The sequence below is a fragment of the Ustilago hordei genome, assembly GCF_900519145.1.
Source record: "Ustilago hordei strain Uho2 genome assembly, contig: UHO2_contig_26, whole genome shotgun sequence".
Taxonomy (NCBI): Eukaryota; Fungi; Basidiomycota; class Ustilaginomycetes; order Ustilaginales; family Ustilaginaceae; genus Ustilago; species Ustilago hordei.
The window spans coordinates 122,508-147,236 of NW_024545293.1; the positions used below are offsets into that span (position 1 = coordinate 122,508).

At 52.6% G+C, this 24,729-nt stretch overlaps 9 protein-coding genes across 9 annotated transcripts; 5 read left to right on the forward strand and 4 right to left on the reverse strand.

The window, feature by feature from the left end:
* Positions 1 to 1,553: 1,553 nt before the first annotated feature.
* Positions 1,554 to 4,415, reverse strand: UHO2_07336 (uncharacterized protein; the record flags this gene model as incomplete). Its single annotated transcript, XM_041560639.1, has 1 exon — positions 1,554 to 4,415. One exon carries the CDS (start codon positions 4,413 to 4,415, stop codon positions 1,554 to 1,556), a length of 2,862 nt encoding a protein of 953 aa, XP_041416573.1.
* A 2,316-nt stretch (positions 4,416 to 6,731) lies between these two features.
* UHO2_07337 (uncharacterized protein) lies at positions 6,732 to 10,862 on the forward strand (the record flags this gene model as incomplete). Its single annotated transcript, XM_041560640.1, has 1 exon — positions 6,732 to 10,862. The coding sequence occupies one exon, from the start codon at positions 6,732 to 6,734 to the stop codon at positions 10,860 to 10,862; it is 4,131 nt and encodes a 1,376-aa protein (XP_041416574.1).
* A 332-nt stretch (positions 10,863 to 11,194) lies between these two features.
* Positions 11,195 to 11,920, forward strand: UHO2_07338 (uncharacterized protein; the record flags this gene model as incomplete). The annotated part of the gene is made up of 1 exon (XM_041560641.1): positions 11,195 to 11,920. One exon carries the CDS (start codon positions 11,195 to 11,197, stop codon positions 11,918 to 11,920), a length of 726 nt encoding a protein of 241 aa, XP_041416575.1.
* A 298-nt stretch (positions 11,921 to 12,218) lies between these two features.
* Positions 12,219 to 12,979, reverse strand: UHO2_07339 (uncharacterized protein; the record flags this gene model as incomplete). Its single annotated transcript, XM_041560642.1, has 2 exons — positions 12,219 to 12,259; positions 12,349 to 12,979. 2 exons carry the CDS (start codon positions 12,977 to 12,979, stop codon positions 12,219 to 12,221), a joined length of 672 nt encoding a protein of 223 aa, XP_041416576.1.
* A 2,177-nt stretch (positions 12,980 to 15,156) lies between these two features.
* UHO2_07340 (uncharacterized protein) lies at positions 15,157 to 15,852 on the forward strand (the record flags this gene model as incomplete). The annotated part of the gene is made up of 1 exon (XM_041560643.1): positions 15,157 to 15,852. One exon carries the CDS (start codon positions 15,157 to 15,159, stop codon positions 15,850 to 15,852), a length of 696 nt encoding a protein of 231 aa, XP_041416577.1.
* A 762-nt stretch (positions 15,853 to 16,614) lies between these two features.
* Positions 16,615 to 17,889, forward strand: UHO2_07341 (uncharacterized protein; the record flags this gene model as incomplete). The annotated part of the gene is made up of 1 exon (XM_041560644.1): positions 16,615 to 17,889. The coding sequence occupies one exon, from the start codon at positions 16,615 to 16,617 to the stop codon at positions 17,887 to 17,889; it is 1,275 nt and encodes a 424-aa protein (XP_041416578.1).
* A 215-nt stretch (positions 17,890 to 18,104) lies between these two features.
* Positions 18,105 to 21,284, reverse strand: UHO2_07342 (uncharacterized protein; the record flags this gene model as incomplete). Its single annotated transcript, XM_041560645.1, has 1 exon — positions 18,105 to 21,284. One exon carries the CDS (start codon positions 21,282 to 21,284, stop codon positions 18,105 to 18,107), a length of 3,180 nt encoding a protein of 1,059 aa, XP_041416579.1.
* A 913-nt stretch (positions 21,285 to 22,197) lies between these two features.
* On the forward strand, positions 22,198 to 23,526 carry UHO2_07343 (putative Salicylate hydroxylase; the record flags this gene model as incomplete). The annotated part of the gene is made up of 1 exon (XM_041560646.1): positions 22,198 to 23,526. The coding sequence occupies one exon, from the start codon at positions 22,198 to 22,200 to the stop codon at positions 23,524 to 23,526; it is 1,329 nt and encodes a 442-aa protein (XP_041416580.1).
* A 295-nt stretch (positions 23,527 to 23,821) lies between these two features.
* Positions 23,822 to 24,535, reverse strand: UHO2_07344 (uncharacterized protein; the record flags this gene model as incomplete). The annotated part of the gene is made up of 2 exons (XM_041560647.1): positions 23,822 to 24,375; positions 24,505 to 24,535. 2 exons carry the CDS (start codon positions 24,533 to 24,535, stop codon positions 23,822 to 23,824), a joined length of 585 nt encoding a protein of 194 aa, XP_041416581.1.
* Between the last annotated feature and the right edge of the window lie 194 nt (positions 24,536 to 24,729).

Sequence of the window (24,729 nt, forward strand, 5' to 3'; positions counted from 1 at the left end):
ACAGCCAAGGCTTGTGTCTGCACACTAGTGCACTGCCCAAGCTAGAAGGCCCCACACTCTGAATGAGGCTATCTTGCTTACCAACGCCGCCAAACCCACTTGACTCTCAAAAGAGGAGCTATGAAGCTGATCAGCCACCACACTGGTCAGACGGCTTGATAGGTGCCAATGCTCATCCACGTCCCCACCATCTCACGAGGTGTCCGCCGCCCCGGTGGGTTCGCGATCTTGAATCGAACAACAGTTACACGCAAGATGAGACGGAGCGGGGATCGAACCGCAATTAGACGCAAGATGAGATGAGGTGAGGACCGAGCGCGATTGACTCTGCTGGTTTGGTCCGGCTGTCAACTAGCGCCATGCAAGGCTCTGTTGCTCCCTTGTTTCTGTGGAGTTGGAGGGAAACATATGGGCCTTAACGAAGCCGAGAACGTCTTCGCTTCTTCTTTTCTGCGAGGAAGAAGGGTCCAAGCGCTTACGAGCGAGTATCGAAGCGTCTAGATCTCACGAGGCTCTAGCTTCTTCTGGTCGTTCGGCTGCCGAAGAAGTCGAAACCATCTCTGTATCTGTCTGGAACAGCCTTCATGAAGGGAAATCTAGGCGATCGATGGACCAGACAACCAGGTAATGAACAAGTTACCGACCTCAAAATTTGGTGTGAAAGCGGGTCACAGTAAAGCACCGGATTGAAAAGTGTTCGAACACTGAGCACAAGCTCAAGCAACGTGTAACGACGACAAGTTGCGTCTGGTGAAAGCAATCACAGGTCGTGGGACTCGGTGGGTCGATGGTCAACACAATGCCCCACCGTGTTGAGCCAAAATGTGGGTCGTACTTTATCATCAACAAAGAAGGGAAGCCGTATTGCACCGAGGTCGAGCTCGGGCAATTTTGGTGCATACTTCATGCAACACCCCTATTGAGATCGCGGGAGGTTTACGTGTGGCGCTTGGGGTCCCACTTTGCGGGCCGGATCTCACCAGTCTAAAAACGAACCGGCTCTCATGGCCAGGCTGCCTTGTTGAGACAATAAGACGTTCCACAGATGCAAAGATACAAGGAGATCGCCGAGAGGTAAGGAATGAGAAACAGAAAACGTATTATTGCGGAGAAATGCGAGAAACAAAACACAGAAAGACAGAAAGAGTAAACGGATGAGGCAATTATGAGACTGAGCAGTGAGACGAAGATGAGACTGAGCAGTGAGGCGAAGATGAGACTGAGCAGTGAGACGAAGATGTGCTTCTTTGTCTGTTCTAGAAGGAACAAAGAAGCTGACCGGAAAGCAACGGAAGCCTTTGACGGTGCACGGCTGAAGCGTTCGAATAAACTCTTCGAATTGCGTCGAAGCCCGTCAAAGAACGACAAGCTTTAAGCTTTAGAAGCGTGTGTGCGATGCTGCCAAGATGACTTCCAGCTAATAAAGCTTGAGTTGGAATGGCAGCACGTGAATTCCGCGAGCCAAAGAATGTACGGCCGCATGCGAGCGCTTCGAGCGCTCTATGCGACGAGCCAGCACAAGGTAGACGCCGCTCCATACTGAAAGCACCAGCTCAGGCGATGGCCGAATTGGTTTCGGTAGGATCGCTCGCCTGAGCAGCCTGAATCAACGAATCGATACCGGACTTGGATGTCTGCTGCTTGGTCGCCGAAGCAGCGTTCATCTGACCTGCTCCTGGGATATCCGCCGGTAGAGCCTGACCCGAAGCTGACTCCACGACACCCTCAGCAGGCGAGAGAGGCGACCTGGATATGCGTTGAGCATGAGTTGCCGCGGCTTCCGAAGGCGTGGGTGTATCCGTGGGCGACAAGAGAGCTGCCGCGATTGAAGTTGGCGTTTCGGTACTCTTTGCAGTCGAAGCAAGCGAGGCTGTTTTGGAAGGAGGTGACTTGGGCGATGGTTTGGGTGCGGGCGTTGGCTTCTGCTGGCTCGATGCTGAAGTGCGTCTGACTTTAGGTGCAGGTACACCACCCATTGGTGAAGCCGACTTTTCCGCTGTTGGCGCTTCCATAATGTCATTGTTGCTGGCGCTGCTCTTGCTCTCGCCCACGCGCGAGCCTGATGATGTCGGTGATGCATCCGAAGCACGTGAAGGACTTTCGGACTTGGTGATGCTCGATGCACTGCGCTTGTTTGAATTGCCGCGTGCAAGTCGTGCAACTCGGCTACGACTGTCGCTTCCTGCACTGCTTGTTGGCTTTCCGTTCTTACCGGTGCTGCTGCTGCCTGCAGCACTGGCTGCTGCCTTGCCTTTGGCGGCGAGTCGACTCTTGACTTTGTCCTGCAGTCGTTGCATGATCTCGGAATGCGAGAGTTCAGTACCAGCGACGAGTGTGGAGCCGCGGTCGGCATGTGAGAACGAGGAGCGAGAAGATCCGGGCTTGCGACTTGCGCCTCTTGTGGCCTTGGATGAAGAGCCATCATCGTCGATCTGCATCTTGGCCACCCCAGCACGAGTCGACTCTGCTGCCGTTTCTACTGAGCCGCTATGAAGCGAGCTGGACCTGTCCGATTCGACTCCAGGGCTCGGCTTAGGCTCGTGCTCGCGATCATCCGGAGTAAGGTTGGCAGACGAAGAGCCGCCAACTGCGCCAAGAAGTGGAGAAGGTGTCATGCCAGCTACGGATGTGACAGACGAAGATGCCACGGACGCGACTGTCTCAGCAGCAGGCGAGCGAGGAGCGGGAGAACGCAACTGAGAGAACTGTTGGGAGCGTGGAGATTCTGGCATCGTCGGCGAAAGCTGGGGAGACGAAGTTGAGGCTGCAGAAGAGGATACAATCGTGTATCGACTGCCTGTTGAAAGATAAGGCTGGAACGAGTGGCGGTTGGTGGATTGCATGTGCCGATCAGGCAGCCTGTCATCTTCGTGTTCAGCAACAGTCGTGGTGGTGCGACCAGGATAGTAGGCGATGGATCCACGACGTTGATGTGGGAGCTGGGACTGTTGTTGTTGTTGTTGTTGTTGTTGTTGTTGTTGTTGTTGTTGTTGTTGTTGTTGTTGTTGTTGTTGTTGTTGTTGCTGCTGCTGCTGCTGCTCTAGATAGTCGTCAATTGACCTGCCTTTGCGCTCGTACAAGGAGCTGGGTGGCACATAAGGATGCTGCTGCGCATAGGCAGAGACGGGATAGCGAGAGCGTGGATTAAAGCGTCGTTCTTCGTCGATGGCACGGCTGCGCGCAAGCTCGTCGAGATAATCCTGACTCGCTCTCGACGCCATCCTGCTGCTGCTCGCAGGTAGTGCGGCGTAACTGGACTCTTGCGGCGGCGGCACATGATGAGATGTCCTCCGATACGCATCATAGGCGAACGGAGAGGGCGACTCTTCTCTCTGCTGTGGGAGGGGCGCAGTTGACATGCTCGCCGAAGTACTTGAAGTGGGCGCTTCGGGACGGCGAGTGTCCTGATAGGCAGGATAGGCAGGACGGAAAATGCCGTGATGCAAGTATCCAGCGTCATGGTTGAGGGCCCGATTGGTAGCAGTGGATCCCCAGCTTATTTGAGGTGGTGCACGATCTGCTGCATGTGGATAGAGAGGAGCTCGGTAGGTGGAGGGACCGGCATCATACCTTGGCATGCCAGACGGCTCAGCAGCAGCAGCTGTGTCGTTAGGGCGAGCATCATAGTCGTAGTCCGAATGTGAAGGGGGATGCGGATGTGGGTGAGATGCATGAGATGCGCGATCAGACTCTAGCGAGTAGGCACCGAGGACCTGGCGGACGAAGGAAGACTCGTGCTCTGCTGCCGATGAAGGAGGCAGGTAGCCTTGACTCGAAGCAGCTGCAGATGCTGCGCTCGACGAGGTGGAAGAGGTGCGGTGTGAAAGGTAGGTGTTGTGAACGATATGACGGACTTCCTCGACGTCGACGCCAAGCGCGACAGAAGCACGGCGAATGGCCACCTCGTGAATGTCGCTGGAAGCGGATGTGGAAGGAATGCTGTGCCGAGCATACATCTGAGGAGGAGGTAGCGGCGGAAGCGTGGGAGCAGCCGCCAGGATGGGTGAAGATTCGGGAGATGCAGTGATATGCTGCTCATGGAAGGAAGACGAGGAGCTGCTGTCTCTAGTCATGCCTGTCTCTCTTAGGCTAGCAGGCTCTCGTCGGTCGTAGGATGCTGTACGGTATTCTTCTTCCAAGCTATGATGCGGGAGCTCGCGAGACGAACCATATTGCGAAGGATGTAGACGTGAAAATTGTGCTGTGGTGCTGGGAGCTGGGGAATAGGAAGGTGGGGCGAGCGGAGGTGGTGGCGGAAGAAGCTGTGGGTCGCTTGGTGTTGAAGTGGCGCTGGGTGAAGCGAGGGATCTGAGAGCTGCCCTTGCAATCTCCTCCTTGTCCGAGATGGGACGCTGCTGTTGTTGTTGCTCCGAATAGGAGGAGCGCGAAGTATTGTCGCGGCCACTGGGCAACATGGTTTCTACGTGGTGGCCGTCCGTGACGTGGATTCTAGAGGAGTGGTACGCATGGAGGGACAGAAGTAGCGCCAATCTCTCGCGTGTTTGAGCGTATTGGAAGTTGTAGAGTCTGGCAGGTGATTGACAAAGGTGGCTTCGAAGAGCGAGGAGGATGTCTTGTAGATATCCGTTTCGAGACTGTTTCGGAAGGCAAGTTATGTCAAGTACGGCGTTCAAGGGTTCCGACTGTTGCAGTGGCTGCAGGGTCTATGGGGATGTACGTCGAGAAGAAGCTGCGTGGATGGTGGTGGTAGTGACGATCCGTGATATTCGGAGATGACGAGAGAAGAAGGAATCGTGTGGCCAACGATGACAGCTAAGATGGTTGATGGTGAAGAGTCGGGATGGTGAGATGGAATGGAACAAGTGACGATCTGGCTGTCAAAGCGGATAGAGTAAGTTGGAGGTTGGATTGACTGAGATCAGAGCGGTTTCAAGGCAGAGCAGCGGTGGAGCAGTAGCGTTTAAACAAAGGAAGAAAACTGGAAATTGAAATTAAAAAATAAAAGTCGCCGGCTTTGCGTCACCACCAGCTCAAAAAATAAGGCAGCAGAGCGCAAATACGTAGAAAAGCCGGCCATAAGCAAAAGTTTATAAAAAAAATAATAAATTAAAAAACAAAACAAAACAAAACAAAACAAAAACAAAAACAAAAACAAAAACAAAAACAAAAACAAAAACAAAAACAAAAACAAAAACAAAAAAACAGATTCTCTCTGATAGACAGGCAAGAATGATGCTCTGAGAAAACAAAGCTAGACGATGGTTGCTTTTCAGCCCGGTTGTCGCTCTGTTGCAAGTAAAGGAACCTTACGATTGCTTCTCGAGCATGAGCTTTCCGCGACGATCAACTTTGTCAAGAGTGTATCTGAAGTGTAGAGAAAGAGTTGATTGTTTACAGTATTTCTCTGTTTGCAAGTTGCTGTGACTAACATGACTTATACTCGCAAGTCGCCAGAGATGAGCAAAAAAGCGTCTCATATGGCAGACTTGTGCCAAGATCCCGCCTTCCCGCGGCTCCGCTTTCATAGCACAAGAGCAGTGTCAAATCAGTGATAAATAAATAAAACAAAAATAGTGAAATGAGTGAAATGAGTGAAATGAGTGAAATGAGTGAAATGACGAGAAGGAAGAAGGAAATAGCAAATTTTTTACAGAAAAAGAAATACAACCGGAACCCTGTACATACTGTACTTGGCTTAATTTGAACTCCTTTTCGATTGTCCGGTGTCTTCTGCCGCTTGCGAGCTATTTCGGTTGATGCTGAACAGTCAGCAGCACATCGAGCCAACTTTTGTCCTTTCCTGGCTTGCGAGCGAGCCATCGATCGATCATGATTGTAGGCAATCTAGTTCATGTATGGTGGCACAAGAAGCAGAAGTAAGCTTTGACAAGGGATCGTCACATATGCATTAACCAAGCACCCTCTTGTGTCGCTCGCACAATGACGATTTTCGGTCAATTTCCAGAGAGACAATTCACCGACTTTGCCGCGGAAGGAGACGAGATTCTGGTGAGCAAGCAGCATCTCACGGCTGCTTTCTCTTGAGTCATTGGCGGGCTGGTGTTAAGAGTGTCCTGTGGACCATTCTTTCGCCCTCTTTCTCTTCTCCCACATGGCAGCGCCGAATCGACGACCGTGCCGGTGAATTGGCTCAGTGTGTGCATTTTAGAGCCATGATTTTTTCAATATTTCGGATGGCAGTTTTTTTCTGTTGTTTCTTTTCGCTGAGGCCGTAAGTTAGCGTGGGCTGCAGTAGACAAGAAGCCCGTATCTGTCAAACCAGCTGGATCTGCATCGGGCATAATTTTTTTTTTTCAAGGAATTTCGCCAGATTCGATGAGCCACGAGACGTTGGACCCTGTGACGACGTTCTGGGCCTTTGCTCTCTTGCAACGCGCTCTGCTGCTGTGTTGTGTTGCTTTGGAGATGGATTGCGTGTTGCAAAGAGGGCCCATGCTCCTTGACACTGTATCGACATTAACTTTGCTCTCTCTCTCTCTCTCTCTCTCTCACGTCCACATCATTGGTCCGCAGCAACCGTCGTCTCGCTTTCAATCGACGCGTTTATCTGCTTGTCCATCTTTCCTGTTCCACGGTCCATCCGACAATCGATCGGATTCGCCGAAGGGCAAGGGGCATCTCAGTCAAGGAGCATCCGTCTTTGTTGCTGTCAGAGTTTCAAGGCAAGCGCCTCCCTCGTTTCTTCCCCACGCCATTCAAAAGCTGACACTCGAAGCTCGGCTGATCCGCCTCTGTCTCTTTGCTGAAAGATGAATTGGTTCGGATCTCATGCCGACGCCAGCGATGCGGTCTCACGATTGCAGCAATTGCTCAGCTCAGCCAATGTCCCGCTCAAATACAGCATAGCTCAAGCGTCGTCGTGGTCAGGTACATACCATCCCAGCAACATTCTTCACAATCGACCTCATGAAATGTACTCGAGATGGTCCGGCTCTTCCCAACATGCTGTCAACTCGGCTACTTCCGCCAGCAGCTCTTCCACCGGCACAGGGATGGCCCTCGATCCTTCCAGCTACCTCACCAGCGCATCCTCTTCGTCTGGCAACAACTCAGCTTTTGCAAACAACCCGAACTTGGCACTTGCTACCTCTTCTAGCAATGGCTCATCTCCATCATCATCTTCTGCCGCTTCTAGCCGCAGAACGGCGACTGTGCCTGTAGCAGCTACGCCTGCTCATCCTCAGAAGCAATACATCATCCTCAAGCTCGACAAACTCAGTGTGGTGCGCTCCATCACTTTTGGCAAGTACCACAAGCCGCATCCATGCAACTTGCGTGACTTCAAAGTCTACGGATCCACCACCATCGACAGCCTTTTGCCATCTTCCTCTGTCAACGGTCGTCCACCCGCCAGCAAGCGTCTCCTTCGAGGCGGTCTCAAGAATGATGCTCTGTCGGAAACGTTTGAGCTTCGATGGCTCGAGGATGCTGCTACCGGCTCAGGTTCAGGTTCATCCATCGAGAGTGCTACTTTCTTACCTGCGGACGGCGCACCAGATCGTCGCTCAGCTACCCATGCACTCGTCAACACCGGCAATGCCGTTCCCTTTGCTATTCGCTACATCAAGATCGTGCCCCTTGCTGCCCACACACCCAACTACAACTTCAGCATCTGGCATGTCGCTTTGGCTGGAGTCAGCGACGCTGCTATCGTCTCCCGTGTAGCACGCAGCTACGAACAGCATCGACAGTCGACGGCGACACGTCTCATCCTCAAGCATCTCCGCGAATTCGGCCATCACACCGCCTTCCAAGCATTGCTGCACTCTTCGCACCTAGCCCCACCGAGTCAGACTGACCCGACGATAACCCCTTCTCAGACCAACTTGCTTCCCTACAGTCCTCACCGCCCCTTCGAGCATCCTCTCCTGACGACGCTATTTGATGCGCTTGTGCGTCGTGCAAGCTGGGATGAGGTCGAGCTCTGCCTCAATCGTGCTGCCTACGGTGATCTTGTCCATCCTGCCAACAGCGGCTCATCTACGCCTATGTCGCCTGGCGGTATTGCAAACTTATCTCGCAGTGCTATCTGGACTCAGCCATGGCAAAAATCGATGTTTTCAGCTTACATCTCGCGACAGATCCCAAAAGCGAGCTGGTCACAAATCCATCCTTCACCGCCAGCCACGCATTTGTCACACACCAGCGATGTAGCATCGCAAGGGTTCGCACCCTCCGGACGAGGAGGTCATGCTATCGTCTTTGACTCTGAAAAGGGCATCGCCTACCTGTTTGGAGGATGGGATGGTCAGAGAGATCTTTCCGATTTCTGGGCCTACCACGTCAACGAGAATCGATGGCGTCTGATCTCAGCTGACACGCAGCTGCAAGGTGGTCCCAGCCCGAGAAGCTGCCACAAGATGTGTCTCGACGAAAAGAGCGGCTGCATCTACCTTCTTGGTCGCTACATTGACTACGAAAGCACACAGCAGTCCGAACCAATCCCCTCTGACTCTCTGGGCTATGGCAGCCGCAATGTCGCCACTGCTTCGCCTTCCTCTGCTCTGCCAGTGTCGCCTTCTTCGTCCACCGCACGAACCACACGTGCCAACTTCCTTGCGAGCTACCCAGAGTCGTTTGCACGTGACATCCAGATGATCTTGGCAGACAACTCATTGCAGACGGACGACATTGGCATGGAAGGTGCCGGCGTTGGCGGTCAGAGTCGCTCTGCGCGCCCTTCTGACAGCCCTGCGACCGCCGGAGGGAACGGATCGAATTCTGCGGGTTCGACACCAGCACCTGCCTCCAACTCTGAATCTTCACCGCTTTTGACCGGCAACAGCGGAAATGCAGACTTGATCGGTCGCTCGCCGGGAGCGTCCTCGCGTCTGCAGAGCAGCATTCGCACGGACTCGCAGCATCGTCAACCTAGCCTCGCCTCGCCAGTTGGTCGAGAGGCCGACTTCTTCCGTTTCTCTACACGCTCAGAAAAGTGGGAAAGGCTCAGTGCAGACACCTACGCGGATGGAGGTCCCAAGCTAATCTTTGACCACGGTCTTGTCATTGACGCGCAAAATCAGATGATGTACGTCTTCGGTGGTCGCGTCACCGATCCAGATCCCGCCAAGTTCGAGTTCAGCGGCATGTGGCGTTACGACATCATTCAACGCAGTTGGACATTCCTTTTCGACGATCGTACCTCGAACGGTGCCAAGATTCTCAGTAGGTCTGGACACAGCATGCTGCTGGACAGTGGTAGGCCAGGTGCCTCGGGTATCTCGCCATCCCACACGCGACAGATCTGGATTTTAGGCGGTCAGCGCGGTGCCTCTGCCACCTTCCTGGCGGATATGTACACGTACAATCTGGCAACGGGCGCCGTTCGCGAAGTGTCACGCAACACGGCGCACAACGGTCCCGAAGCCGCATTCACTCAGCGTGCCACCATCGATGTCGCAGCTCGGGAGATCAGCGTCTTCATCGGGTTGATCGGCGGTCGCAACGAACGCAAGAGGAGTGCTTTCTGGATCTACAGCATCCCACGATCGTCCTGGCGCAAGGTGTATCAGTATGAAGGCGGAAAGCAGTCTGAGTTTGCTTCTGAGGCTGTCAGTGTTGGAAGTGGTGGGGCCGGTGCTCCGGGACTGGGATTGGGCGCCGAGGATGGCATGCTTGGGACAGGCGACCATATCGATGTCGATGGCGAGATGGAAGGAGACGATGTGCCCGAGTCTGGCCCTCTGCAGGCGTTGCCCACCTATTCGGATGAGATGAGTGCGGACGACGAAGAGATGCCCATCGAGCCACCTGCCAACAGCTGGACGCCATACGCTGGACAGAACACGTTCGAGAGCGTAAGCACAGGCAATGCTGTTGCTGGTGGTAGTGCTTCTAACCCGGGCAGCTCGCCTCTGTCACCGACTCCCACTCGGGCTAGGCCTGCAAGTGGTAGTGGCGCAGGCAATGGAGCTCAGCCAACAGAGCCTCAGCCCCGATATGCAGCTCAATTGGTATTCGATGATCGCAAGAAGGTCTACTACTTGCACGGAGGTAATCCGGAAGATGCTTCGGATCGGTCTTACCGCTTGGACGACTTTTGGCGATTGACGCTGTTGCGGCCCACTCCAGGCGAGATTCTTAGGAGAGCCAAGTTCCGTGTTCGTCGCCAAAGGTTCTTGGAGATGACGCGCAATCTTGCGCCTGGGATGAACGAGTCAGATGAAGACATAGCCAACTCTGCGGGCGTCTCCTCTCCTGCTGCCATGGGATCCCCTTCTGCGGCAGGAGCGGGAGACGGCGGGCCACGATTGGGACTGGAAGCGCTTATGTATCTGCAGACAGAGGTTGGAGCTGTAGTCGATCACTCTGACGAGTCGGAGTCGCGATTGTTCCGTCGACTCATGCCGCATCTGCTTAATGCTGAGATGGGTCGCGGTCCCCTGCAGCCGCAGATGGGGATGGGCGAATACACTTCGGACGATCCTCTGCTGCAGAGCCACAACAACAGCCACAACAACAGCAACGACCGCGTCATAGGCGGCGGAATCAGCTCTTCCCCTCTCAACCCTTACACATCTCACCCGCACTCCACCGAGACTTGGGCAGCTGTAGGAGGCAAACGCACGCGAGAAGAAGCAGAAACAGACGAAGCCGAAATGGCCTCTTCCGTCTCCTCTCTGGTGAGCGCAGACGATGGTGGATCAGACATGCTTTCCGCTTCCCAAGTTTTACAGCATCGACAGAAGAAGCAGGTTGGAACAGCGGCTGCAGCGAATAGCTTACCGACATTGCATGTGGGGGAGGATGAGGGAAGACCTTCAGCGTTGTACGTGGAAAGAACGAGGTTGTTTAGGGAGTTGATTGAATATTTTAACCCTGAGCTGCTTGAGCCTCGGGCTGAGTTGGGTGGGTGTGTTGAGGTTGCGCTTGGTGGTTGATCCTCGCTGTTGTATCAGAGTATGCTGCGAGGAGAAAGGTGTAATGCGAACTATGGACCTATAGGAAACAGCATGTGCGTGCGAGTTTGTGGTTTGAGGAGAGGTCTGTTTCGCCGATCGGCCCGATTCAAGGCGTGGCTAAACGGAAAGCCGATTCGATCGACGCGCTTTCTCTGCGGAATCAAGTCCGTGCGTCTACGCATTGCTTTCGAGCTCTCGCCTTCTTTGCTTCCTTCACTGCATCCACATTCACCATCTTCTTCAACACCTGCCATCATCCTTCAGCATCCAAATTGACACCCTCAGCTCACATACTGGGGAAGAGAGCAAGAATGGAGTCCAAGCTACAATCATTAAAAGTGACAGAACTGAAACAGCTGCTGACAGCAGCAGGATTGGCTGTTTCCGGAAACAAACCGGATTTGATTCAGAGATTGTTGGAGAATCCACAAGCTACTGCTTCCCTAGGTGGTGGTGAGGGGGCTGCTTCTAGCCCCGCACAACCCCCTGCTGCACCGGCACCAGTATCTGCTGATCCAACTCCCACCCCGGCTCTGGCCCTCGCTGCTTCCGAACCCGCACTTTCCACAACCACAACCACTCAAAATGGCGCAGTGCAAACATTCACCACTTCCACTTCACCTGCAGAGCCATCAGAGGAAGAAGGTCGACAAGCCCTAATCGTCGAACTGGAAAAACGGAAAGCGCGAGCAGCCAAGTTCGGTCAACCACTGGGAGAAGCTGAAAGAAAACTTGAACGCGCCATTAAATTCGGTTTAGATCCAACAGAAGAAGCTGCCGTTTCAAAGCTTACCAAACCTCTTTCTAATCCTGCTGATAAAAGGAAGGAAAAGAAGGAGAGGAGGGAAGCGGTAGTGGTGGAAAAGAAACCAGAAGAAACAGAAGACGAAAGGAAGGAGAGGGAGAAGAGAGAGGAAGAGGAGAAGGAGAAAGCTAGAAGACGGGCTGAGAGGTTTGGCCTTAAAACGAGCGGGGAGGGGGAGAAGAGGAAAGGAGAAGAGGCGAATGGGGGTGTGGAGAAGAGGGTTAAGGCTTGAAAGAAGCCGTCCTGTTATAGCTTCTAGTTATACAACAGGACGTGGGGGCCTCTCGTACACGTAATATTCATGCTTTCTCTAGCCATGCGAGACTCCTCTTCTGTGCTTGATTGGGATTGTCACACACGACACATACGACAGATGATGGATTGCGAGCGTTGTTCAACGCGAATGTGATTGATTGCAAGTTGTCATGATCCGAGCAGCGATTTTATGCGTTGGGGGTTGATTGGAGCCGGTTTGAAGGCACTTGCATTCACAACGAACCTTGTTTTTACGAGAGATGAGGTGGAATAGGTTAGCTCGACTTTTTGGCCTTTTCCTGACTTGCGTATTGGTCTGCAATGAAGGATGATAGGACGAGAGATGTGCCTTGTTAGCGTTGTACTGCATAGTTGATCTAATTCGGGCAGATATCGGAAACATACTCTTGAACGGAAACGAGCTCACACTCTTATCCTTAGCACTTTCATTCCCCGTCTTCTTCGCATTCCTAGTCAAATCGTTCCCAAACATGAAAACGCCGAAACCCCAGAAGGCAAAAGCGGCATGAGCAAATCCTACGACCTTGCCGAATGCACCGATTCCCAAACTTGCTGGATCCATCGCATCCTTCGCCTGTCTCGGTCCAGTCTGAACCCACGCGGTGAATGCGTTTGCTGCAAAGTACAGCGCTGTGACAACTACAGTGGGGACTTGGAAGGGAGATTTGCCCGAAGAAGCAGAATCAGGGACAGGGGAGGTGGAGATGGGAATGGCACCGGAAAGGACGAGAACGAGTACAGCCATGGCTAGCATTGAAATTGCGTTTGTGTGAGAAGCGTATCGCTCCAAAGGGGTTAACTGGGGGCCGATGGCGGATACAGAGGATTGGTCGTTGGTGTGTGCGGGTTGGCCGACTGCGCCGCGAGGCGTGGAGAGGAGGAGCAGGAGACGGGGAAAGAGGAGAAGGGGGAGGGAGAGGAAGATGAGGAACGCAGAGGAGGCGTAGGCGTACCAATGGGCTGGATTGGAGGGGGAGGAGACATCGATTGCTTCGTCTTTTTTGGAGGCTTCCATGGTTGGCGATTTGAAGAGGTTGGTGTCGAGTCAAACGAAGCTTAGTGAATCGTTGCCGTGTGCTTTATATACTTGAGACTTGAAGCTGCTGCTGCTGGTGGTGTTGGTGGCGAGGACGACGGAAACCTTGTAGACCGAACAGCACCATTCAGGGACAAAGGACGGCGAACGAAGTGCGGCTGTCACCTTGCGCACGGACTGAAGACAGTCGGCAATGAGGTCACGAAGCGCTCAATTGCAACCGCCTTACTACTGTAACGACGCTTTCGTCGATGCGGCTATGAATCATCTTCTTGCCGTCCACTGTCATTCTGCTGCTTTTTCCTTTTGGCACACTCGCGATCTCCACCATCATTCTGCTTCTACGTAGTCTGTGAGTGGTGGCAGTGTGCGACCGAAGCGACAGGGTCTGAACATCACAAGATCGATGGTCCTTGCACATGTGGCGGCAAGAGTCAGAAAGAAGTGTTTCATCGTCGTAAGTTGGCTCTTTCCCACAGTCTCAAGCAACACTTTCATGAGACACCAGAGAGCGAACAAGAGAGGATGGCCATGCAATGGCATGACGGTAACAATGCTGTGCTTAAGCGCAAAATGAGCTGCAGGCGATACGTCATGTTGACCGTTATTCTGCAGGGACGAAAGAAAAAAACATCAATGTGTGAGATCGGCTTGAAACAAACATGTCAAATAAAAGTTTGCTCAACTCCAAGACTGTTGCTTTCGCCCTCCTTCTCAATCTTGGGCCGCTGTAATCGTGACGAGAAGAGGTTTGATGATGAACGGCGACTGTTGCGGGGAAGGGGGTGAGGTGAGTGGGACTTGCTCGGATCGCTCGGTGTTGAGTGCATATTTCACCGAGCGTGGTCTGGAAAGGCACGGTCAACGTTGTCCCTTGAACCTACCACTCGACACTGTTCTGTCTCTCGATGCAGCCCGCAGCTTCAATGCAGAGCTACATATGCCAATGCAGAGCTACATATGCTAATGCAGAGCTACATATGCCAATGCAGAGCTACATATGCCAATGCCAAGCCCAGGGAGAGATGCAACACCATGTCGATCGGTCTTTATTTGCAGTTTGCATGGCTGTGTTTCTTTGAGCTACTGTTTCCATCCCTTTCCAGATTGTACAGTGCTTGTTGCCGGCTTGACGCGGGTGTAGATAGCAGTGGAATGAGTGACGACAAAGATCAGAGACGAGCAAGGATTGGAAGGAGGCGAATAGGCTTGCGGACGATCAAGAAAGGCAAGTTACATATCGCACTCGGCTTTGTCTGACAGCGTCCTACACCGAGACACGGTTTGCTGCTCGTATTCAACTTGGTTTGTGCTGCTGAAAGCATTCCGCTTGTAGTCTAGAATGGTGAGAACGACTTGTACAAGGCTGCCGTCGGCCTAATCCCAAGTCTGATACGCATTGTCTCCTGGGCTGCACACACTCTCCACTGGGTCCACTTTGCTGTCCCTGAAACAGATCTGCGCTGCATTGACGATCCGGTCTGCAGCCTCCATCCCGAGCCTCGTCTGCCTTTCTCCGCACGCCCTCACGGCCTTCTCCATGTACCTACCCTTTCTGCTCCGTTGCAACTGATGTCCAGTTGTCAGCCTCCGGTGTGTGACGAGGTCGAATGTTGGGTCTGTAATGCCGACGGTCGATCTTCATCTCACCAACGAGTAACCCTGGCTACATATACATGAATGACTTTGTCATCCTTTCCGCCTTTCTTTCCACTTCACCATCTCTATCTCTCTCTATCTCTCTCTGCCCCTATCCCCACTTATCCCCCATATCCCCCACATCTGTTCAGCCACAACGGCATATTTCTAACCAACCCGCACTCTCTTTTGTCTCGTCTCCAACTCTCAACTGTCTTTATATTCCTAAGTCCCACCGCCCCCCAGCTTGTCCCACAACTGTCCCTCCCTTACGCACCGGCCGTCGACAACGCACACAAAAGCCTTCGCACAACGGAACTCGTTTATCACACAACCGCTCGACCCCTGCATTCCAGCTTCACCCTCGAATCTTGGAAGCTAGATTCATCAGTTTGTGCCCGCACTTGTCCAATCCTTGCCCCACTCATAAGTCAATACATGGTCTATAAAGCAAAGGCTTTCAATCCAATCTTCCCTCCACCTAACCTCGCTTCGTTAAACCGAAACTACTACTCAAGATGCGTTTCACCACTGTCACCGCCCTTACTACTCTGCTCGCCATTGGCAGCGTCTCCGCCTCGGTCCTTCCTCGAAGTCTCGGTGACTGGGACCTCGGCATGCCCCTTGTCGAGGAGCGCGAAGTGCCTACCCTTCAATGCGATTCGACGCCTATCCACATCGGTCAACTCAAGATGATGTCCTCTGCCGGCCGCGAAGTGAGCGCAGCCTTCGAGGGTCTCCGCAACGCCGACGGCTACCAACAGCTTGATGTTCAGAAAGCTGGTCAACCGGCTCGGTTCGAAAACTTCGCCTTCACCCCCTGTTACAGCTCTTTCATGGCCTACCATGCCGAATCCAACAAAGCTGCCGAGGTTACCTACGGTCGTCTTCAACCCGCTCATTTGCAAGGTAGACGCTGTGTCTCTGCTGACAAGTTGGCAGATGGAGATGCAAGATTGATCGCCGCTCAATGCGAACCTAGCGATGATTCGGCTCAGTTGTTGCAGTACTGGAGTTTGACCAAACAGCCTGCTGCTGAGGCGGACAAGTTTGTTTACTACGTCAACTTCCTTGGTCAGCCTGCGGGGGAGAGTGAGGATTTCCCGGGAAGTTATGTTCTCAGTCAGGTTCAGAAGGGATCGAACAAGCTGGTGAGGTTGCAGCACTCGAAGGAGACGGGTAAGCGAAGTGCCTACTTCCTCAAGCTTACTTGAAGCATAAGAGTTTCACTTGGGGGATGGATCACTCTAGCTCAACCTTGATCCGATTTCTTCGTCTTTCTCATGTTGGTAGAGTATGCAACGCTTAGCACCTTGTTCTCCTCTTTCCCAGGCTTGACCACCGAGGAGGGAGGCAATAAGGCAAGTCTCAAACTCGTCCGCCTCTTTTCGCTGTTCGCTTCTCGTGTCGTAGACTCTCTGTTGCCTCAACTGTATCCTAGTAGCTGTGTCCTCTCTGCCTTGCCCACTTTGCCTTCGCCGGCGGCGGCTCTAGGTCTTAAGATTTGCATTGTCATTCTCAATTTGATCTCGCATTCGATTGCTGCCGAAACATGCGTCTGCCTGAAGAGTGTGCTGTGTGAAGCCAGGTTGAGGGGTCAGTTGCTGTGTTCAAGCTGTTGCCGGTGGCATCTGATGGGCTGAAAGAGAGAGAGACTGATGGAGCAGCCTGACGGGAAAGGTGCAAGTAGCGTGATCGATCTTGACAGGTGGCATCTCCAAGGCGCAAAGAAATTGGCTTTTTTCGAATACAACTTTTCTCTCCTCTCATTACAAAATCTCTAGTCTGGGCCGAGAGGTTGACGCGTACACCCTCCTCCACTCTCAAAAATACTCTTTTTCTCGCAAAGCCTTGTTTCTCTGAGTGGCAAAGACATCTTGCTCACTACAGCCAACCGAACCGAGCTTACCTTCGATCGACCTTCACCAACTTGTGCCCTTACAAATCAGCCTGAGCACCACCCCTTCTCACTCACAATGAAGATCCTCATCAAGTCTCTCGCAGGCGGCAACTTCCACCTCGATGCCGAGCTCACCGACACTATCGGCACCATCAAGTCCAAAATCCAAAAGGAACAGGGTCATCCTCCCGAACTGCAGAAAATCATCTTCAGTGGCAAAATCTTGACTGATGACAAGACGGTAGCTGATTGCAACATTAAAGAGAAGGATTTCCTTGTTGTCATGGTTTCCAAGCCTAAAGCTCCCAAGCCTGCTGCTGCTGCTGATAAGCCTGTCGAGAGCGCGCCTGCTGCTGAAGAGGCGAACAAGGACGATGCTACTGCTCCTGCAGCTAACACCACTGCAACACAATCCACCACCACTTCTCCCATATCCGACAGCACCGAAGGGCAAACCACCACTGGCGGCGATTCGGGAAGCTTCCTCACCGGTGGACCTTTGGAATCTGCTATGTCGAGCATGATGGAAATGGGTTTCCAGAGGGAACAAGTTCAGAGGGCTATGCGTGCTGCTTTTAACAACCCCGACCGTGCCGTTGAGTACCTGATGACTGGCATTCCAGAACATCTTGCCAACCCTGCCCAACAGCAGCAGCAGCAACAACAGCAGCAACAACAGCAGCAACAGCAGCAGCAGCAACAGCAACATCAACAGCAACAGACTCCTTCAGCTGGCGGTGCAGCACCTGCCACTCCTGCTGCTCCTACTTCTGGTGGTGCGGCTGCACGTATTCCTGCCACTCCTGCTACTCCAACTCCAGCAGGCGGTCGCGCAGGAAACCTATTCGAAGCAGCTGCTGCAGCTCAACAAGCCGGTCGTCCCGGTGCTGCTGGCAGTCCAGCTGGAGGCGGAGCTGGTGCTGGTGCAGCTGGAGCCGGAGGTGCCGGTGGGCTGCTAGGCGAAGACGACGGCAGTGGAGAACAAGTGATCGATCTGGGTAACCCTGCTATGCTTGCTCAATTGCAACAACTTGTTCAGCAAAACCCAGCCGCACTCCAACCCCTCGTCCAGGCAATCGCCCAATCAAACCCACAACTCGCTGAAGCAATGAACCATGACCCTCAAGGCGTGCTTTCCCTTCTTGCCGGAGGCGCCGCTGGTGGAGCTGGTGAGGAGATGGAATTGCCTACCCTGGCAGAGTTGAGCGAACAAGATAGAACGAGTGTCGAACAGATTGTAGCCATGGGCATTCCCGAAGCAAAGGCGATCGAAAGTTACTTTATGTGCGGAAAGAATGTCGAGATGGCGGTTCAGTACTACTTTGAGAATCCACAGGATTTCGAAGATTGAACACCTTCATGTCAGATTTGCACGCTGTTCAAGGACAGAGGAAGAGACCATTTCTTGCAAATTTGATCCCCCCACATTTGGTTCATGCTCAAGATTCTTGTCCGTGCTGATTTGTGTCAAGTCAGGATGAGTGTTGAAGGGGGGGAGGGGGAAACCAGTCAGAAAGACACTTGGATTGAATGACGGGAGCAAGAAGATAGGCTGACCATTGCACCTCAAAACTTGGCAGAAAGAGGGCCAAAGTTGTCAAACAAACTCGAAACACTGAGTGAATTAAACCAATCCTCCTCATTCCTCTCCTCGCCGCCATCCGGCACTCGACTCGTCTTGGCACGTACAAACGTCAGCAAACCCTCCTCTCCAGGCCTCAGGATGATTCCATTTTCTGGCACCCGGTTCCTTGCAAAGTATCCAACATGGTTCGGACCATGTTCAAGCCAGACGTAAGGTGCGACAGCCGCACCTGTGTTTTTGATTTTCACCTGCCAACCGGGATGCTCTGCTTTATTAGAGGAGCGAACTCGCGAAAGGGTAAGGTTGGCACCGAGTTGCTCATCAGCGAAAAGATGGCTTAGAGTTCGAGTAAGCTCTTCAGGTGCGGTCCAGTAAGTGTTGACTCGAGGTCGAGAGGAGCTAGTCAGGGTAAGACGTAGCCAACAGCCTTCCCTCTTATTGCTGCAGATGGTGGTGGAGAGATTCTCGATCTTCTGTACGACTTTATACCCTATCTCACCATCCGGCACCCTGACTTTGTGAACCTCTTCCTCCCGCAATCGCTTTCCACGGAAATCAAACCACTCATTTGTCACCGTCACCTCACCTCCCACCCCTGCCGCATTAGTGTACAACAGATCAATCTCCAATTCATCCTTCTTGACATCATGCACCGCCACCACCGCCAACTCTCTCTGCACCTTTGCCAAGTTGTAATGCACCATCTTCCATCTTCCCCCGTACTCGAGCGAGCTCCAAGTAGTTGCTTCCCACACATCGTTCAACTGCCACACGACCAATCCTCGATTCCTCTCGCTGCGCGCTGCTCCACGACGGTACATAGCGATCTGATTCGTCACATAGAGCGACTGATAGAGTTGTGATGAGTAACAGTAGCGGTTGAAGAGAGCGCGAGGGGGATGGATGGTGGAAGAGGGGGTGGGGAAGTAGGTGCTTATCGCGGAAACCAGTTCGGTTTGACCTTGATCAGCGGGGAAGGGGTAAGTGAGGTTTCCTGCCGGCCAGTGTTTTAGGTGCGAGCGGAGGATGGTTGAGTTCACCGAGTATAACTCTGTCTCTTGATCGGAGGATGCAGATAAAGGGATGATTCGGTCGAGAGTGTGGATGGAAGGCAGGGAGAACATCCCGAATTCGACCATGAAACGCGAGCGTGGGTAGCTATCGATATCGAAAGCTAGGGATGCGTTGTATCCGTAATGCTCGCCCGTACCATGTAACTCTCTTTTCCTATCGTACTGATCGTACCTCCCCTTGTAAGGATCCAACGAGACATAACCCGTTGTTGTCGAGCATGGAATATACGACATACCTCTACTCTTTCCCTTAACCTCTTCTAATATCACCTCATTGAATACAGCCTCATAACCTTGCTTCCATTCCTCATCCCTCTTCCGTCTCCCATAACCACCTAAGAAATACAGCTCGCCTTCATTATTGCCCACCACAAACACCACACTCGGATGCGAAATCACACCTTGCATCACCTGTCCCACCTCCCCCCTCACCTCTTCCAAAACTTCCTCATTGTAAGGATAGAGAGAAGCAGCAAACATGGCATCCATCCAAACCATAATCCCCATCCTATCACAAACATCCAAAAACTCCTGCGTCGCATAACTCCCTCCACCCCAAACCCTGATCATGTTAACGTTGCTCTGCACAGCTGACTCCAACAACCACCTCAAGTAAGCAGGTGAGGTGCGGGGCGAAAGCGTGTCGAAAGGGATAAGATTCGTTCCCATCACATAGATTTCCCTTTGGTTGACCAAGAGGCGAAAGTTCGAGCCTGGCTGGACAGCTTTCCGCTCAATCTCAGGGGAGGAGATGGGAGAGAGATCGAAATACGCCGTCCTAAAACCGACTGTTCGGTCGAAATGCAGACCAAGCTCGTCACTCCGTAGGCTAAGATTATAGAGCTGCTGCTCACCATGTCCTCGAGGCCACCATAGCGAAGGAGAGTGTTTGCCGCCATATGGGATCTCGAATACTGCATGTACGCCTGAGTCGAGTCCAGCGGAAAGTTGGGAGGAGAGATACGTGTCAAAGGTGTACAGATCCAGGCAAGGGATTTCTAGGCGTATTGAAGGCCATTGAACGTCTTGAGCTGAAAGTAAGGTCAGGGTCACATTAACGATCCAGTTGGCCTCAGGGTCCGGTGGAGCAAGATTATTGATTTGACCTTTGCGGTAGATGTCGATGCCTGACGATAGAACAACTACTCCACGGCTCCCTGTAGCTACTTGACTTTCCTTGGGCTCTTCTGCTCTTGGTCTTGCTTCGACCTTGTCCTTCTCTCCACGGGTTGAAGTAGGAAGCACGATCAGGTACGCAGGTTTGTACGGACCAACAGGTATCAGCGCAGGCCCCCAATCCCATCCGAAATCCGACTGTTGCTTCCTCACATAGATGCGATTTGGATACTCGTAGTCTGTTGTCCTCGATCTATCCCTGCTTTCTATCTGGGTTGGATACCCAGGATCGAACCGTTTTGCCTGTTCTGCAGCATACTCGTTCGTGTTGTGAAAGACCAGCGTTATGTTCCTCTCCTCCCTCTCCTCAGACAGAAGCTGAGAGGGGATCGGGAACGCATGCCAAAGATGTGCATTATGGGTGCTGTTGATTAACTCGCCTGCGATATAGACGTCAGCGATAGTATCTAGTCCTTGGAAGTACAACCATTGCTCCTGACTTTCAGTGGATTCAAGCTGGTTGAGGATGGCAGTGAGGTCCGCAGTGTACGTCCATGTGGATTCATCAATGATCCATCGGTATAGACCTTCGTTGAGGCCGATAGACGGTTCAGCAATGATGCCTGCGCGGAGAAGGTCAAGATGGGCTAGTGAGGGGAATAATGCATCGATTTGAATCGATTCGTTGGTGTTGGACAGGGTCCATCGCAGTGAAGGCGCCTGAGGAGTTGCGCTCGGGTGACCTGCGGCTGGACCTTGAGCTGTTGTAGGACGTAGAGGAAATGCTTGTTGATGCGTCTCTGCAGTGCAAAGGGAATAGAGACGGACGCCTTTGCTGTGTGTCAAATGCCAAGGCGGGGCAAGTGGAGACTGCAAAGGCAATGGTGGAAGCTGCCATGCTTGCTGGGATGCCGTCACTGCATGGATGGCAAAGGTCGCAAGTGCAGCAATGACCAACATAGATTTGGTCATGTTGCAAACTCCATGCAGTACTACGATTACCGCTATGTCTGAGGGCCTTGCTAGCCAGACATGTGATTGAGTTGCGATATCCCTCGATGCTTACGCGAGCAACTGTCTGTGGGAGGGATGGTGAGAGCGGTTGTAAGGGCCCAAACCCACTCGGCAAGATTGCATGCGTGAAATGCGGAGTGCGGAATCTGTGGGGAAAGAGGATCCGTCATTGCAAGTGTTGCAGAGAGCTGACAAGACTGACACCTGGTAGTGGCATGATGCCATCATCTCACAGTATGCTGCTTGGCCCATGCACAGTGTTGCACAAAGACAAGGTTTGATAGCCGCGATTTCCAGATAAAATTCACCGGTGGAAGGCGGCGGATACACTATACAAGCATCTTGTGCTTGCCTTGTCTTGATTACGAGCAAACACTTTGTGTTGTGGTGAACTCCGACTTGCCCGCACTATCCCATCCCAAGAGTGCAGTCGCTAAAGCATCATGCCAGTATTGGCTTGCTCGGACCGAAATGTGGTACCGGAACGTTCATCCGTGTATCCAGTAGTCGTTTGGAGGGCAGCAATGTTGAGTGGATACCCAGCGATCAATGTTCCCAACAAGCTATGCAGGCAACCGCTGTCTTGGTTCGTGTTGCCCCCACTTGGTGGGTCCTGAGAGCTTTGTTTGGTACGCTCGGATGAAGTTGCGATGCAGCGCAGCTATTCAGATGATCTGTTTGAGTGGGCATGATACACTTTGAACCCAAAAGCGGGAATCGTTGAGCCTTGTTCGACTAGCCCTGCCTACTTATGTCTGCACGATTACCACTTGCCTACCCTACTTCCAGCCGCCATCGCAATCCTCGCTCAGTGCCGGCACTACGCCTTGCTCTCCTCTAGTCGTTCCATCTTTCGCTCCTTTGATTCGACATGCCAACAGCTACTTCAACGAAAAAAGACCTAAAAGTCGCCATCATAGGTGGTGGCATTGGCGGCTTGACCCTCGCCGTTGGCCTTCACGATCGCGGTGTGCCCGTTCACATCTTTGAAAGTGCTTCCAAGTTCTCCGAGATCGGTGCAGGTATTGCCATTGGACCTAACGCACAGAATGCCTTACAACGGCTGAGTCTCTACGACGACTTCCTCGAATTCGCCGATTTCCCTTCCCGCAACCTCTTCTTCCAGTGGCGTCTAGCCGAGTCGCAAGACCAGACATTGCTGTCGGAGACGTTATGCAAAAAGTATGGCATGGCGAGTATTCATCGTGCTGAACTTTTGGACACGTTTATCAAGAGGATTCCGCCGGAAATCTGCAGTTTTGGAAAGAGATTCAAGTCTATCCAACAGCCAGATCCTAGTGTGGATGATGATGAGGAAGAGGAAAAGAAAGTCAAGCTCAGCTTCGAGGACGGCTCCACTTACGAAGCGGATCTAGTGATTGGTTGTGATGGCATTCACAGTCGAGTGAGGGGTTCGTTGGATCCAAAGACGGCAGGACCATCGGCAGTGGCTGGGTCAGACTCTTTAGTTTGGAGTGGGACATGGGCCTACCGTGGTTTGATCCCTCGCGAAAGGTTCGTGGCGGCAGTAGGCAAGGAGAAGGGCGAATTCTACGCAAACACAGCCCAAATGATGCTCGCAAAAGACTCGCACATCCTCATCTTCCCCATCCAAGGCGGAAAGACGGTCAACCTTGTCGCTATGGTCACTGACCGAACGCGGTGGCCCGAACGGACACCTTTCCCGAAAGGCGAGTCCTGGATCCAGGAAACTTCGAAACAAGCAATGCTCGACGACTTTTCCACATACAGCTCAGAGCTGATCAAGATGCTGGAATGCATCGACAAACCCAGCAAATGGGCGCTTCATCAGATCATCCCCTCGCTAACATCTTACACAAACGGTCGGGTGATGGTGACAGGAGACGCCGCGCACGGCGGTGTCCCACATCAAGGTGCTATGGCAGGTCAAGCTATCGAAGACGCTCTCTTTGTCTCGAATCTACTTTCGCATCCCAAGGTCAACAAGCGCAACTTGAGCAAAGCGATACAGGTGATGGACAAGATCCGTGTGCCAAGAGGCAACAAGGTGTTGCAAACGAGTTTGGAAGCCGGTGATACGTATGAGTTCCGCGGACTGCGGGCAGACGATCCGAACAAACTCGGACAGCATCTCGTGGAACGCTTTGATCATATTTGGGACTACGATCTGGATCAGGAGTATAAAGATATGGATAAGTGGATCCAGGAGAACCTCTAGTATTGTAGCAGCACATACCCCAGTCCGGCCGGCGATTCGCTTATGACTCATATTTCACATCTTCAGCAGTCTGTCGTTCTGCGCTTGTGTTCTGTGCTCAATCGGCCGTCAGCCGTATATGGTGGTGGTGAACTGGTGACGTCTAGCCATTCTAAAGCCGGTGGTTGAGATAATTACAAGGTGTGGTTGAGAGCATGCCTGCTTGCCTGCGGTGGTGCGAAAGGCATGTGGATCCGATGAGATGGCAGGTAGGCTGCTGTATGATAGTGTCTGGTGCTGCACTTATACGGTCTGTTTAACGGAGAAAGGTCAAATTAAAGAGATCGTATGTCAGCATGTGTGCGCTATCACCGTCGCTTTCAGAGTTTGTTGTTGCGATACCTACCTCGACACCAGTGTACTCGCTCGAAACGGGTGGCTCGATGAAAGCAGCGTGACCAAGGATCAAGAACGCCGAGCTTCCAACGAGCCAGAACATGAATCCAAACGGACTCGCGAACCAGAGCAAAGGAATGCCGATGACGAAAAGACCAGTGTAAAGGCTCTTTTGCGTAATGACGTGCTCCCCCACCTGCATGGGTTCTGGCGCGAAACGATTGATAGCCCAGAATCCAAAGACCAAGAAGATGATGGCAAAGAGAAGCAAGGTGTCGTTGATCATGCCGTAGACGGTAAGAAGTGCAACGATGACTGCGTAGTTGCCGGAAAAGTGACGGGTGTTGTATGTAATGCGTTGGAAAGCTTCGTTGGTGTCTTGTGGACGAGAGACGCGCTGGTGATCGAAGAATTCGCCGAGGGGACGCAGACCAGAGAGTTGCTCCTGTCGTAAGTTGCGAATCCTCTCCGGGACTGTCGTGTGTTTTAGGAAGACGAAGCATCAAGGGTTGGTCGAGGTAGGAGGAGATAAAGTGAGGTCAGCAATCCTTCGTTGTCATCTCTACAGCATCGTTAAGGTAACACATGGAATATAACACTTACTCTTCATTGCGATATCAAGTACTTGCGCCATTGTTGCGGGAGAAGAGAATATTGGGCGATACAGACGAAGTCGAGGTGCCTTTTTTAGGTTCACCGATGCGAAGGGGGGGTGGGGGTAGTGAATAAGTGCAGTGCAATGTTGACTGTGAGCGTGATACTCAGAAGGAGCTGGTCAGGCGTTGAGTGAGCTCGAGAGGTGGCTGAACGGCGCAATGCTTAAGATGA